General features: G+C 44.0%; 1 protein-coding gene, 1 long non-coding RNA gene and 2 other non-coding genes across 4 annotated transcripts; 3 read left to right on the forward strand and 1 right to left on the reverse strand.

Annotated features, from left to right (window-relative positions):
• Positions 1-617: 617 nt before the first annotated feature.
• On the forward strand, positions 618-2698 carry LOC117837360 (uncharacterized). The gene is made up of 4 exons (XR_004636324.2): positions 618-762; positions 1533-1643; positions 1765-1925; positions 2337-2698. It is a non-coding gene; the product is annotated as an uncharacterized lncRNA (long non-coding RNA).
• Positions 2699-10017: 7319 nt separating this feature from the next.
• Positions 10018-10088, reverse strand: TRNAQ-CUG (transfer RNA glutamine (anticodon CUG)). The gene has a single exon. It is a non-coding gene; the product is annotated as a tRNA-Gln (tRNA).
• Positions 10089-10989: 901 nt separating this feature from the next.
• TRNAR-CCU (transfer RNA arginine (anticodon CCU)) lies at positions 10990-11062 on the forward strand. Its single transcript has one exon. It is a non-coding gene; the product is annotated as a tRNA-Arg (tRNA).
• Positions 11063-13970: 2908 nt separating this feature from the next.
• Positions 13971-14934, forward strand: LOC117835216 (uncharacterized). Its single transcript, XM_072290399.1, has 3 exons — positions 13971-14078; positions 14172-14279; positions 14383-14934. Exons 1-3 carry the CDS (start codon positions 13971-13973, stop codon positions 14932-14934), a joined length of 768 nt encoding a protein of 255 aa, XP_072146500.1.
• Positions 14935-16089: the final 1155 nt, after the last annotated feature.

The following is a 16089-nucleotide window of genomic DNA, read 5'->3' on the forward strand; positions in this document are numbered from 1 at the left end:
AATCCTCCCATTCCTACTGCTTCCACACTAAAATCAATCTCGCGCACCTCCAACAATTCCAAAATGCTTGGCAACCATATTTGGACCCATTAATCAATCCCCCGCATCCCTCCGAGCCGTACTTCGCTCCGCCCGCCGCGCTCCCCCTCCTTTCCGCCGTTCGTTCGCCTCCCGTTCACCCTCCTCACGATCTCTTTCTCGAGCCGCCGACGGCGCCCGTGCCGCGCCGCCGCCGTCCCCCATCCTCTCCGCGCCCCGACCCCTTTCTCGAGCAGCCACCGCCGCCCGCCCTCCATCGCCATACCCCACGCCGCCGCCGTCCCCCGTCCTCTCCATGCCCCAATCGCCATACCAGCGCTGGCACCACGAACGCCAGCACGCGGCCCAACCTCGCCGCGGTCGCTCGCCAACCGGCCTCCTCCGTGCCATCTCGCCGTCGCTAGCCCCGTCCCGGCCGGCGCCCGCGCCCCGCCGGAGACGTTCGGCTTCGACGCGTTCAAGAAGACATTCTCCGTGGACGTCGCGGCGACCGAGGGGGCCCCGCTCGCCGCGCCCTTCACCATCGCGTCCTCGCGCCTCGACGCCGTCTCCAACGTCGCCGTGCGCGTCGAGCTCCGCAGCGGCGCCATCGGGTGCGGGAGGCGCCCGTGCTGCCATCCGTCGTCGACGAGGACCAGCCGGCCGCGCTCGAGGCCCGCGGCGTCGCTCAGCGCGCTGCTCGATGAGGTCGCCGGTGTCCTCCATGGACACGCCTTTGCATCGGTGAGGAATCCGCACCTTCCCTCGCCCGGCTCGCAGGGTAGTAAAATTTGCATTCTGTTGCAGTTAGGTTGACAGGTGCTTGATCTTGAGATGAAGAACATGCGATTCGCGTTGAAAAGTCTAGGATGTTGTGGAAATCTTAAATTGTTGAACGTGGTGATCCCAATGTTGATGGGGTGACTGCACTTTGAAGTATAGGCTTCGATGTAGATGGGAATTGCCTTTCAGGCGCTGAATTACTGAAAGATTTTGTTTCTTTCAGAGGATCTAATTTGTTGCCATCCTTACGAGGTGAGTGGCATGAAATATGTGAGAGGGATGAATGTGAGATGGCCTTCAGAGGAAGCGTAACTGAAAACCATTACCAAGCTTGGTTATATCCGCTAATATTTGCTCTGGATGGTAACTGGCCTGGTGAAATCGTCCTTGAAAACCCATTTAACCTGAAAAAAAATGTTTGGTTAGTTATAAGCTTAGAGCAGTTCATTCAGAATACAAGCCACTAAACCAACCAGTTTTGTATCCAAAAAAAAAACTACATAAGCATAAAGGTCCTTTCCGTGTGACAAATCGATTATTTTGTTTAGCTCATGTAGAAAGGTTCCATTTATAAAAAAAAGACCGTTGATGAATAAATGGAAAAACAGGCATGGATTATTGTTTGTTTCTGATATTCATATGTGTACTCAAGTGTTCGGTTGCTGTTTACACATCAAATACAAAGATTTCCCATTCCATGTGTATTTGATTGTAATTGTTTTCCAATTAAGGCTACAGCAGGAGTGGAGATGGCACTGATTGACGCGGTTGCTAACAGCATTCACATCCCTCTGTGGTGATTATTTGGAGGGGCATCAGATACTGTGACCACGGACATAATGGTATATTTTTATCCCATCATACTCTGCTCTATATTTTTGCTGGTCATCTAGCTGCTGAGCTTGGTTGTTTCAGGTGCGTTTGTTCTGAAAGTATGAAATCATTTTTTTACATTGTGCTTAGGTTGCTCCAGCCAGCAAATTGAAAGAAATATTACTTTGTTCACGACCTTATATATGTTGAATCAGCCGCTAAAATTGTTCTTGAAGCATATGGATGCAGTTTTGTTGATCTGTACACACCTCATTTACTGTCGGAAGATCCAGTGTATGGCGGCTATGAAGGTAGTCTTACTCTCTGCATAAAACTCTTTATATGTGTGCAGTTCCTTTTTAAAGATAGTGGCTAATGGCGACCACATTCATGTCTACTTTTATTAAAAATGGGAAACTACAGTTTTAGGTCCAGTAATGGTTTCAGGTCCACAAAGATTCAGTAATGCTTTCGTTTTTGTATGATGTGTCATATGTGTTTTTTCCTTGACTCAGCCTGCTGAACCCAAACCCTTCTGTATCTCAATTCTCATTTGAGGAAACTACTTATGTCGTGGAAAATATGTATCTCAGTTGTCTTCAAGCTGCTATGCTTGTTGGGAGATTGATCCTTTCAAGCTGCTGACCTTCATAAAACAAATTAAGTCTCAAACTGTATCTCCAGTTTATCGTTCATATGACTAATGCAAATTCTCGCTCCAGCCTTTGAACCTCTGTCGTACAAGTTCACAAACGCCCGAGGCCACGGTGGTTTTCTGTCACACCCTGAAATTTTTAAATTTCAGGATGTGATTAAAAGAAATAATTAAACAACGATTTTCTATAATTTAAAATTTTTGCCAACATTTATTTTCTTTATAGGAAATTTAGCATAGAAAAAATAATTATTTGTTATTCGGAATTTAAAAAGGTTGTTGTTCTCTGTCTGTGCATTCATGCTAATGTATCTTGGTGTTTCGTGAGTGAAAAAGTTTTAAAAATGCGTTTAGATGTTGTCCAAGTTCTTCTGAGAATTTTCCAGTTTTTCTGGAATTTATTCTCCTTTTCCTTGAGCTTAATCCAATTTTTTTGGAAGGTTATTTCCTTGAGCTTAATTCAATTTTTTTGGAAGGTTATAAAATCCTTTTTTTCACGAGCTCCAGATATTTTATTTAGGTTCCTCGTGTCCCAAACTATCTCTAGGAATTTTCCTGGAATTTTTGGGATTTTCAGAACATTTTTCGTGGTTTAAAGTATTTATCTAGAATTTTCTGGATTTATATTCCCACGTGAAATAATTTCTGAAAATAATCTTTTCTTTTTCCTTTGGGCCGAGCCTTGGGCCCGACCCACACCGGCCAGCAGGCCGATCCACTCTGGCCCGCCTCTCCTCTCTTTTCCGTCCGGCCTGCATTCTCCCCTTTGCAGCGGCCCACCAGCACCGTCGGCCCAGTCCGCATTCCCTCTCTCCCTTCTCTCTTCTGGCCCGCCAGCAACCACCCTTTCGCCGGCCCAGTTCGCCCAGCGAGCCCACGCCTCCTCTCACTGACGGGCGGGACCCACCCGTCAGCTCCTTCCTCCACCTCCAGCGCAGGCGCCGCCAGTAACGGCCGCCGCAATCCGCCGCACGGCTGCGCCCCGTTCGTCTCCCCACCTCCTGCGCCACCTCCGCCGAAACTGCCGCCCCCACTTGCTCCGCCCGCGCCGCCAGCACCTCTTTCCCCTCTTCAAGGCGAGTAACCGCGCCCGTTTCAGCTCTAAGACCATCAATGGCCGGCCGGACCGTTGGCCTTCCCCGGGCGCCCTCTCCGCTCCTCCCCGCGCCCTATAAATCCCCCATCACCTTCGCCCGGAGCTCCTCTTTCCATTCCACCGCTCGCTCGCCACTCTCTCGCACCAGAGCACCGCCGCCCAAAAGCTTCGCCTCCTCCGGCTCCTGTTCACCGGCCGTGCGCCTCTGCTTCCTCCCCTTCGCCGCCGGTGAGGCTCCCTCCTCGCCGCGCCAAGCGCCGGCGAGCCGCCGGTTCTAGCGCCGCCGGCCAGAGCTGCGCAAGCCCCTGCGCAAGGAAGAAGAAAGGGATAAGGCGCCGTTTTGCGTCTTAGCCCCTGACAAACTATGTAATTTCTTCAATATCTTTGTGCCTTGATCAATCTTCAGAAACCCCCAGAACTTTCAGATCCTTGCAATCTAATCCAAGCCTTGATCTTTTGCAGATCTAACCCCGGATTTTCAGCTTTTCGCGGTTCTGTTCTCTGAGTCTTGGTAATATTTCTTGCTAACCCCTGTAGTCTACGGTTAATCTTGTTCAGGTTCTTAGAACCTTGCTTAGTCCGTGGATTCCGCCTTTTAGCTCCGTTTTAATCCGTTCAAGTTGCATTAGATTCTTCACAACATAAAGTACACGTTAGTAGTGATGTTGAACATAATTTCTTGTCTTTTAAAATAAATTTATTGTTAATTTGATTAATACCTATTGGAATGCCTTCTCCTAATAAGAATTTAAGTAGGATTTACACCGGTTTTTCATAATCAATATTAATTTGACTAATTATTATTCAATTAGTTTTTTAAAAAAAGTGAGTAGGTTCTATCCCGATTTTCATAAACTAAGGTTTAATTGGTTAATTCCTAATTATAACTAGCTTTTCTAAATAAAAGATATCTAGGTTATACATCGGTTTTCATAAATAAAGTTAAGATGCTTAATGATATCATAAATGCATTATTAAATAATATGTTTAGTTGAACACAAAATACAAAGTTATTCGATTAGATGTCTTATACATGCTCTGAGTTTCTAAAGTTAATTGTTAAATTGACATAACTCGTACTTTAATATTTACAAATAAAATATGATTAAGTTATCACGTTTTCAATAATTAAATATAACTTGCTTAATTCCAAATAGGATATTTCTCTAAAATAGCCTATTTCCATGTTTTATTTAATTAAAATGGATCGAGCATATAGTCTTTTTATTTCTTTGATACATCAAACTTCTCGATAGTTCCGATCTCAGCATTTCCTGTGTTTGCGTGACCTTAGATCAAGCCTTGTCCTTTAGTACGCTCTTTTAAAGCCTTTCTTTTATTTTGGTGTATTGTTCTTAGTTGTACTTGTTTGTTTGTTTGTGCTGGTGTTTGCTTTGATTAGAAGGATCGCTGCTAGGAAGCTTTGAAGGTTATGAATTTCAAGAAAGCAAGATCTGAAGAGTAGTAAGAGCAACTTTACGTTGGAGAAAGGCAAGTGTCCCTAACCATCCTTCTACCTATGCTTTATTCACAATATCATGATAATGTTAATTGGAACATGGAGAACTACCCAGGAAAATAGTACAACCACAAGATCTATCATGGCTCTGGTCTTGGCTAATTAATTAGAGACTCTAGTCTAGGGTAACCTTATCGAAAGGGCAAGAAGGGTAGCGGCAGATGGGATATAGCACCCGCTCTCTTGGAAGTGGACTTAGCTAAGACACTATACCCACTAGGGGGCTGTTATATCATGTTACCAATCCAGAAACCTTAGTGGGTTACCACTTGCTAGGGAATCTTTGTAAAGGCCTCGTAGCGTCTCTATGCAATCACACCTCGGAAGTGTGGTATTGTTCCTGATCAGCACAACATGGTTGGGTCCAACGTTCTCTAAACTTTTACGCGACTTGTGGGTAAAGATGTACAACCTCTGTAGAGTGTAAACTGATATATCAGCCGTGCTCATGGTTAAGAGCGGCCTGGACCCTCACATGATTAATTAAACTTGAAGATGGACTTAAATCGTTATTCTGGTTAGTTCCTGTGGCCTTGCTGAGTATCAACCATAAGTGTACTCACCCTTACTTACTGCTGCTCAGAAAAAGCTGCTATGAAGTTGCTATGAAGATGAAGATGATGCTAAGTTCCAAGGTTTAAGCTGTGTGTCTCTGATAGTCTTGTAAGTCTGTTTGTATCTTTCTACATGATACTGTTCTTGTTATTCTCTTATGATGTCACTATATGTATGAAACTAGATCCTGGCATACATATAGGTAGCACTTGGTTTTATTTTAAAACTGGGTGTGACATTTCCTTCACTTGGACAACGATGGCTCGGTATATCACAGTTATTCCTGGTGCTTAGTTACCCTCTGGCTTCTTGTAAAAGTATTGTGTTCTTCTCCTTGTTTCATGTGGGAGCATTGTATTTTTTTCCCCTGAACTGACAATGTAGCTAGCTGATTTGGGGGAAAACGAGGGATCTTCCCCTTCCTCTTATCTATCACCTGATGCTTGTGGGGAATTTCCCTGTGTTTAATTCCTACGTACAAATCCTGCTAAATTTGGTCTCACCATTTCATAGTGGGTATTATTTTTTTTCATGTGTGCCTATACTTCTGTGCACGGTCAAGTTGCAGCTTCTTCTATTTATTTTTTGAACATTCAGGTACCTTGAAAATATATTAAGATATTGTGGTCAATGCATATCTTTTTAGTTCCCCCTTTGTTGCACTCTTGTTGAATAAGATTTTTTTATACTTACTGATATGCTTGAGATCAAATCAGATTATAATAATGATGCTCAGAGTAGGGTTTGTCATGAAAGATGGCCACCAACCTCTTAATAACATCCCTGTCTTTTACGAGGTCAAGATACAATGCATATTGAACAAAACACAGTACGTAACCACGGTACTTGGCCTTTCAACTCTAATAATGAATGTCCCTATACAATGGGACAGGATTCCCCTTTTATAGTGCTTAGAAGGCATTTTTACATTACATCTTTACCCTTCACAACAACTACATCCTTGGTATATGCTTTACACAAAGGTCATTTGGGAGTCACGTTTTCCCTGTCGCCTGATAGTGCCGTGATTTGCGCTATCACATGGCCCCGTCAATTGCGCTCCTCATTTCGCTCGTGCCGTCAACGCTCCATGATCTCGCGCCAGAGACTTGCTTAGCTTCGGCTCTCTCGGCCGGCTTGGCCTCGTCCTCGAGGTCTTCTCGGGCTTCGGTCGCGTTCGCCTTCTCATCCTGCACAAAATGGTCAAACAGCTCGGTACCCCCATACTGGAGTGTTTGAGACATGGTTATTTGGTTAGCAAACAAAACGAGCACCTCCTTGGCTTCAGGCCCGACTTCGGGCGCAGGAGTCCTTGGCACATTTCCTGAAGCCAGGTACCTTCTCGCGAAGCCGACCCCTTGAGTAACCTCAGAACAGATTTAGATTCAAGCGACCGCGAGGGTGACCGTTTTCGTGGGCGACCCCCAACAGCAGACTCCTTACGGCACATTACAATGAACTGTGAACTTCAGAACTTTAATTTTTGATAAGTTGGAGTCGATGCTTAAGACTTCAGAACTTTATTTAATATATGACAATTTTAATAGCAGTTTGATTGTTTTACTCCTAAGTACCACCAGCTCTAAATTTTTGTGCACTGCACCCTTAGTTTTTGAGTAAACAATACTGATTGATGAGGTTACAATGCATCTTTCTATGTGGGACTATAGTTTTGTCAAGTAAGGCTATGTACACATTGATAAATCTGGTTCAGAATAATATGGCTGATACATTGCAATCTCATTATCTGAACAAAATTAGGTTTATCTGTTATTAGTAGAAGGCTTACTTGTTAAAAAGGACCTACATAGGTTTCTTTGTCTATATGAATCTTTGGGGAATTCTGCTTATCTTCCATGGATAGATGCTACTTCATGTGTGTGTCAGCTTTTTGCTTGCCAAAGGAGCTTGTGACTTGCAACTACCACTTATTCAATGATCTCTAATAACTGAATCATTTTGTTTAGATTCTAATTATCAGATCTTTTCCTGATCTCTTTATGTTTTGAGGTGTTGGATGAGAAAGGGTTAATGGTGGTTGCTACCATGCTACAAGAAATCAGAGCTTGTCATTATGAGTGTTGTAGGGGATGTTTGGATACACCCCACTAAAGTTTAGCACTTGTCACATCGGATGTTTAGATACTAAGTATTAAACATAGGCTAATTACAAAACTAATTGCACAGATGGAATCTAATTCGCGAGACGAATCTATTAAGCCTAATTAGTCCATGATTTGACAATGTGGTGCTACAGTAACCATTTGCTAATAATAGGTTAATTAGGCTTAATAGATTCGTCTCGCGAATTAGCACAGGTTCTGCAATTAGTTTTATAATTAGCTCATGTTTAGTCCTCCTAATTAACATCCGATGTGATACTGCTAAAGTTTAGCACCTAGGTATCCAAACACCCCCGTAGTTGAAGTGGGGTTAGTGTACGTTAAACCATGATGGGCCTAGGAGACTTCATCATTCTACACTCAAGAAGCAGAAAGGTGACTGTTGCCCCCCACGACTTGTTGGATGCAGATTGGTTTGGTGTTTGCATTCGGATCAGGTACGATTAATAATGCTTTGATCTGTGATTCTTAGAAAATGTGTTTCAGGCAGCCAGTGTTAATCGGTTGCTTGGGATTCTTTTGCTAGCAAGTAGTAAGGTAGCAATTTCGTCATCACCTGCAGATAGGCACCGAGGTATTTTCCGCATCCAGGAGTGTGTGCACCGCATTCGTGGGAACGGTGGAGAAGAAAGGCCATGAAGAGGCTCCCAGGTATCTATGACGACGCTGTCGACGTCCACAGGGCCTTGTGCAGGTCGTCTTCTGCAGTTCTACCCAACCTTGGTCTATGTGAGCTCCGGCTTTATGAACGCATGGAGACACCCCCACGGCACATGACCGGTTGGAGCAATTGGCCTGTAGCTTGCCATGATGTGCAGACTTTCAATCAGTTCATGATGGCCTCCATGCGCGTGAAGGTAATGTGCTCGTGGAAATTCTCCTAGAGCAATGTCTGGATTAAGCCACAACTAGATGGATTGTCAAATGTCATTATGTTGTGTGAACTATGCAAGCGTTTTCTGAAACATTACATGTGCGGTAGTACAATTAAATATGGTAATAGAATGATGCTCGTTTTATGATTTACATGGATGGATTTCAAGATGAATTTAACAATTGTACTGCATTCTGGCTTTATTTTGTCATTTATAATGACCTGTTAGTTTGAAACTTGCTCATGCATGGTAACTGATATATCTTCATGAATTAGCATGGACCTAGAAAACCCATGGAAAGAAACCGAGTACAGAAAATTTCATATTTTGGGTGTTCAAAACGATTTATTTAAGAAAGCAAAAGGATCCTTCTTTAAATAAGGGCATATGATTTGTTGTAGAAAATATAGGTTTCATGTCATCCTTTGGTTTCAGACCTTCAGGCATGCGATAGATTTGGTTTTGGGCTTGAATGCTCTGGCATATATAGTTTTATTTAATTCATTAACTAAGTTCTTGGATTAAATATTTTGTTTAATATTTGGATTTATTTTCACATTATTATTGTCTCGTCGAATACTCTGTGTATTTCTATATATATTGCCCGTAGCAACGCACGGGCACGATCCTAGTTGTAAGCTATTTTTGAGAAAATACTGGAGATGCTCTAAGAAGAAGAAAAAATAAAGGCCATTGTTCCATCAGTAATCTTGTTAAGTAGGAGTAGTTATCCAAGGGTTCATCACTAAAAAACCACTATTATTGCATTGTTTCTGCATTGTGCATTCTCTCCAAACTACGTCATACTTTTCGCTATCGGTCTCTCATTGGGAAAAATCCTAGGCATGACTTGCTGGAAAATTTCCTCTCAAAATATAATTATTCACCAATTGCCAACGAAGATCCGACCATGTTCATAGCATTTTGAAGTCTGATGCTCAATCGTATACATATTCTCCTTCAGCTAAGTCTTCTGCCTTTGGGGGGGAGATCACTGAAAAAAAAAACGTTTCTCCACACATTGCTTATTGACGGAAGATTTGACACCTAAAATGAAGAACATTGCAACAGGGACTTAGCAGATGTAGGGCGTTTCCAAGATTATCAATGTTGGCATTGGCAAACGTTCCCCCTTTTTTATTCAAGCCTTGATTATAAAGAGGAGAAACACTAATGCGGTGAAAGTAACATGATTTAGTCATAGTTATAAATTTTATTGTTTTTGTACAGAAGTGAACGGGAATAGGAAAATGATTTGAAAGGAAAACAGGTGAAATGAAACAAAAAAAAGTCCCCGTGTACATAAGTGGTGAAATGGGAGCTGGAAAATGATTTGAAAAAACAAGGTCAAATGAAACAAAAAATAATTTGAAAGAAAACATGTGAAATGGAAACAAAGGCCCATTTACATAAGTTATGAAATGGCAGCTGGAAAATGATTTGGAAGAAAACAAGATGAAATTGAAAAAGAAAAGATTCCACGGAGATTTGATCTCGGGTTACTCGATTCAAAGTGCAATGTCCTGACCACTAAGCTACAAAACAATCTTAAAATAAATAACGTGAAATAAATCAAAACAAGGTCCACCGAGATTTGAACTCGGGTTACTGGATTCAGAGTCCAATGTCCTGACCACTAGACCATGGGACCATTGTCGAGTTGAGTTTGATTTATTAATTATATATCTCTGAGAGACCAGATTCTAAGCTTTGGGCTATAAATTGGCTTCTACTAGTATAATTCTCCGGCCCAAAATGTCTAGATTGAGTTTGTTGCAATGCTATCATCAATGCAAATTGCAATCCATTCATCGAGCCATGTTCATAGCATGGAGAAGCTTCCGATAAGCACCATCCATAAAAGGTAGGTACCATGTGAGGCAAAGAGACCAGATGTGCCCCCTTCTCCTTCCCATTTACGATGTATCCATGGACAACACCTCTCTCGTTATGGTTACCTTCTTTCATCTCCAAGTGTTCGCTACTTCCATAGTCACACTTTGCAAGCCACCGTTTGTTCCTATCACACTCTAGCAAGACATCTACCGAGGCATGCGTCCATTTGGCACCGATAGCTACCTATTACCCTTTATTTTTTTTCTTTTTTGAGAGGAGCCACCTATTATTACCTTGCCGGGTCATTTCCATATCAAAAAGTTTTAAAGTGGTGGGCCAAACATACCTCCCTAGCTCCAAGCCCGTTGGGCTTGAGCTTGGTTGGACTGGGCCAATGTTTTTTGCATGAACCAAAGTGTGCACTGTGCATTTTCAAGATGTGGGCCCAATACATAACTTAAAAAATGTTTAGCAGCTGCATAAAACATGATTAGTTGCTCCGGTTCCAGTGCGCCATCATGGACCACGACATGTGTTTTCGGGCTTTTCTAACCATGGAAATGATAAGTGAGATTTAGAGAGAGAGAAAAATCAGCAGTGCCACTCCAACAGGGCATTTGTCACACGCAACAAAAAAAAAGTCAACGGTGCAAGTTGATTGCGAGTTACTGTGCATAGATACTCAATATATTTTTTACTGTGATAACTAATACAAAGCGCCTGTAGCTCAGTGGATAGAGCGTCTGTTTCCTAAGCAGAAGGCCGTAGGTTCGACCCCTACCTGGCGCGTTTTTATTTTGGTTATGTTAAGCTTCTGTCACTTTTTTTTTTCAATCTATCGCTTTCTGATTCTCTGTTTACGCAATCCAGCCATGCCAAGCACTTATATTTTTGTTAGGGTGTGCATTTATGTATGGAAACAAGAAAGTATGGTACTTGTGGAACACTGCTTCTCCGCCAATACTAAAGGATCAGGCCTCTGACTGGCAGAGCAAAAAATGAGGCACAGAATTCTCTGTCCAGCTATTCTGTACATAATGAACAAAAATGAGCTATGCTTTAGAAATCAGAATTCAATTTCTCGTATGCTTTACTGTATAGATAATGAGCGATGAAGTCGAGTCGGACAGGGTCATTGCTTTCAGATTCGAACTCCAACAAACACGAAACAACGGGCTGGGTTTGGCGATCGATGGACGATGGGCCAACGAGTTCGTTTCCCACGACTCTAGCCGCTTCCGATTCGTTCTTCTAACTAACAGTCAGCTAAATTCAGAGGAGGGCCCTCCATCGTTCCGCCTCACGGGTCGCGCGCGGCGCAAACAAAGCGAGGTCACAAATTCGGGATCCACGATGACCGACGCTGCCGATCGATCGAGGTGTTGCGTTGCGCCGCCACGACAGATCACCGTGTCCCCAATGTCGAGCGTCACCTGCAAACGAGCTATTGAGCCCGTTCGCTTAAGCTACTTGGGCGGCTGCAGCTGTTGCTGTGCAGCTCAGCCGTTCGGCTGCGACCCAACAGCAACAGCCCAACAAGGCAGCCGAACAGCTGCACTTAATCCTTGTCCAGGTCCTGCGTCTCCCGAACAGCGCCCGCCGCCCAGTCCGCCTCCGGCCGCCCCCGCCCCCGTCGTCGCGGCCCCACCATCGAAGCCCCACCCAGCTCCGCCCCTCCCCCGCTGCCGGACAGCTCCACCCCCGCCGGACTCCGCCCCACCGTCGCTGCCCCTCTCTGCCCCGCCGTTGACGCCCCACCTACATCCGCCCCTCCCCCGCCGCCGGCCAGCCCCGCCCCTACCGGCGTCCGCCCCGCCGCTCCACCCTGCCATCGCCGCCCCGCCGTCGCGGCCCCTCCTCTCCGCCCCACCGTCCGCGCGCCATCCAGCTCCGCCCCTCACCCGGCGCCGGCCAGCCACGCCCCCGCCGACCTCCGCCCCGCCGCTCCGTCCCGCCATCGCCGGCCCACCCAGCTCCGCCAATCCTCTCCATTCTCGATCTACATTTGTATGCTGCTAGATTTTGTGCATCTCAACAGAGAACCTGGGGGTAAGATCTCTTTTGCCTTACATTAGGCAGTAACCTCTTATATCGTGCGTAATTGAGTCAATTTTGGTAGATTAGGCAGTAAGATCTCATGTGCCTTCAATTTTGTTAGCTACACTAGTGTGAAGTGTGAAGGCTTCCCATTATTCTGCTCTGTACTGTAAGTGCATCTTGTGTATGTTGGACGACAGGAGCATATTGTTGTAATGGTAACTCATGGTAATGGTTGTTGATCATCTACAGAAATGTAATGTTCCATGACAGCCCTTGCAAATAGACAGTTAGCAATTGTGTGGCTGTGTGCATCGGGCTGATTGAAGCCCTGATTACTTTCCTTGTAATAGTCTATAAATACAAGGCATAAAGGCCAAGGAAGAGGGCCAAGTTAGCAAGCACCAATTCAGTGTCTACCTGTGTGTGCGTGTGTGTCCCTGTGCTTTGGCCAGAGGACTCGCCGGCGACCTGGGAGTCGTTACTCCGGCGTGTTTCCAATAGACGTTTCGGAGTTACTCCGGCGTGTTTCCAACAGATGTTTCGGACTAGACCGATCTATCATTTGGTTAATTTATTATCTTTCTATTTATATGCATTTGGTAGTATTGTAATATAATTTTTATTTAGCAAACACAAAATATATAAGACTTATTGACTCCCTGTATTCAGAACAAACATGAGCTATGCTCAACCTTAGGGGCGTTCAGGTCAATTATGCTAGAATAGGCAGTAAGACGCCAGGCAAACAATCCATTGCACCAATTTTACTTACTGCTCATTTTTAGAAAGAGGCAAAAGTGTTCCAAATCTGAAACTCAAGTGACCACCTCTGAACTTGCATACTACTGGTGTGCTTTTGTCAGCTGCACTGACCAGTACCTCTAATTGAAAGGGCTGCATTGTTGGCTACCTCTGCCTGCATGTTGCATTGCCTGCTTGATCTGCCTTGCCCTCGGAAATCAACTGACGCTCATCTATCTGACTGAATTGGACGGTGCACCTGCACTGCTGCTACTCTGGAGTGCCACAAATGCGGCCATCACCACCACGGGCATTGCTATTTTGCATCTGCACTGCTGCTGCTTTCATCTTGTTAGTGGCTAGTTTTAGTGATAGAAACCACTGAATCCACTCAGTAACATTCAGTGGGTGGGAATTGGGAAGTGCCTGCAACAATTAGGTGACTGTAAATTCTCTCCTCCCTTTTGACAGTAAATATTCTTCTTCTTTTTTTTTGCTCATTACTATTTACTTCCTGCATTAAAATATGACAATGTTTAGGCTGGCTTTTAATTTTTTCTCACTTTATATATTCTTTTTACAGTAGTAAATACGACTCTAGCTAAGGAGAGCATTCCTTGTGTGCCAAAAAAAGAAACTTCCACAGGCAGCAGCACTGGCAAACTCCTCTACATCGTCATGGTCTCCACATGAAGCCCCTCGGTACTTGCTGCGTACAACTCCTGCAAGACGTAAGCACAACGAGGCAAGCATCAGTTCCATCTTTTTTGTTCCCTTTGTGATAAATGTTGATTCGTATCTTGCATGTTGTCATTGCTACTGCGTGTGTGGCATACAAACCTTGTACTTAGGAAGGCATATAATTCAAAGTAGCACCTTGTACTTAGGAAGGCATATAATTCAAAGTAGCACACAGATGGATGCAGGTCGTGCCAACTGGGATGATAACACTACAAAAATATTCCTAGACCTTTGCATTGATGAGAAGAACAAGCTCAACTACAACAAAAGGGGCCTAACCAAGGTAGGTTGGCACAACTTGTATACAAATTTTAAACAACAGACGGGCAGGAAATATTCCTGCAAACAGCTTCAGAACAAATTTAATGCCTTTAAGAGGCAATACAAGGATTGGAGGAAACTAAAGGACAAGAGTGGTACCGGGTGGAACAACAGTACCCACACCATTGATTGCGATGATGAATGGTGGGCAGCCCGAATTGAGGTACCTACTTTTCGTCCTAATAATTATGGCTTTCTATCATTTACCTTCGGCTTTGACCTCGGATTGCCCTCATGCTTACATATTTCCTATTTATGACTTCTAGGAGAACGAGGCAAACAAACATTTCCATGGCAAGGCGTTTCCATTCTATGATGAGTTAACCACTCTTTTCGAGACAACGGACACTGAAGGCGGTCCAATGTTGTGTGTTGGTGGAATTGGAGATAGAACACCAAGCTGTGGAAGTGAAGACACCCCCGACCCAATGGCGGATGAAAATGTTGACTGGTTGGAGGACACAGTTGGACGGTCTAGTGTGGGTCGTGTGTCGCAAAGGTCAGGAAAGGAGCATGTTGTTGATAGCCCACCACCCAAGAGAACTAAGAGCATGGAGTACTATGTCGAGCGTATATCTGAGAGCATGATTCAAAGGACTATGAATGAAAGAAATCTAATCAGCCGTGAGGAAGAGGAGGTTACGGAAATGCTGCACCTTGTCAAACAAGATGGTGTACCGAATGGGTCTGAGTTGTACTTCATAGCTACTGAGCTGTTTAGATCACCAGCCCGACGTGCATCTTATAGGAGCATTACCGCTTCAGAGAACCGGATTGCATGGCTCCGATGGACTTGGGATAATGTCAAGAGGAAGTAATACCGGTCCATGATTACAATGTATTTGCATCTACCTAGGAATGTGTGTATTTGTACTGTGACTATGACATGGTGTGGCATCATGTTTGTAATGTGAATTATGTTGTGTTAGACCTTGATTATTCATGCTACTAATCCATATAAATTTGTGTCGTTCCACTTGAGTATGATGCTGCTACTGTTGTTTTTAACATTTTGGAAATTATTGTTTACAACCTTACAGCCTGAAGGTCTTCACGATGAATGAGGTGGCTATCAACAAGTGAAGGTCAAATGGATCGTAAAGGTATGCAATGAAATCATATTTCCATATTTAAGTACTTAGGATTTTTGAAAGAAAAAAAAAGGGGCACAACATGTTAAAAGATGGGTACTGAATATGCTATTATTTTGTTTTAGAGATTCTTAGATAAGAAAACATGGCATGCTTTTTATATGTCGTCTTGAAACTAGCATATCTAGGCTTAACAAAGAATCAGATTTGTTCCAGATCACTGATTACAGAAGCTGGGACCACTGATCACTGTTATGGTCTGAAAATGAAAGGAAAGTCAAGCTTCGAAAATTCGCGCAACACCAGCACCTCACCAGCAAGGTTGAACGATGAGTGGTCTACATGGTGGGACATGGGTGCAACCATTGGTGTGTTAGCTGCGTATGCATCGTCTACCTCAAGTGCATGTGGCGTGCAAGATGGTCCATTGCACTTGCAGGAGTTGACTGGGCGGCAATGGGTTGCTATTAACCTTGCTGACAGTAAGAAGTGCTACAAAAATTTTCGTCTCCATCCATCTGCATTCCAGTTGTTGCATTCAATCTTAGTGTCCAACCATGGGCTAAAATCCACACGACAATGTGATTCAGTTGAGGCATTAGGGATGTTCCTATGGGCATGTGGCACAAGACAATGCCAGAGACAAATGTCGGATAGATTTTGTAGGTCACTGGACACCGTGAGTCGGAAGTTCGGTGAAGTGTTAGATGCCGTGGTCTCTTTTGCACGTACTATTATTAGGCCAATGGATCCACTGTTCAGGTATGTGCATCCTAAGCTGCATCAATTCTCACCATATTTTGATGGGTGTATAGGAGCTATAGATGGAACCCACATTCCGGTGTCAGTCCCTGAGCACGCACATGATAATTTTATCAATAG

The sequence above is a fragment of the Setaria viridis genome, chromosome 9 (genome assembly GCF_005286985.2).
Source record: "Setaria viridis chromosome 9, Setaria_viridis_v4.0, whole genome shotgun sequence".
NCBI classification, from domain to species: domain Eukaryota; kingdom Viridiplantae; phylum Streptophyta; class Magnoliopsida; order Poales; family Poaceae; genus Setaria; species Setaria viridis.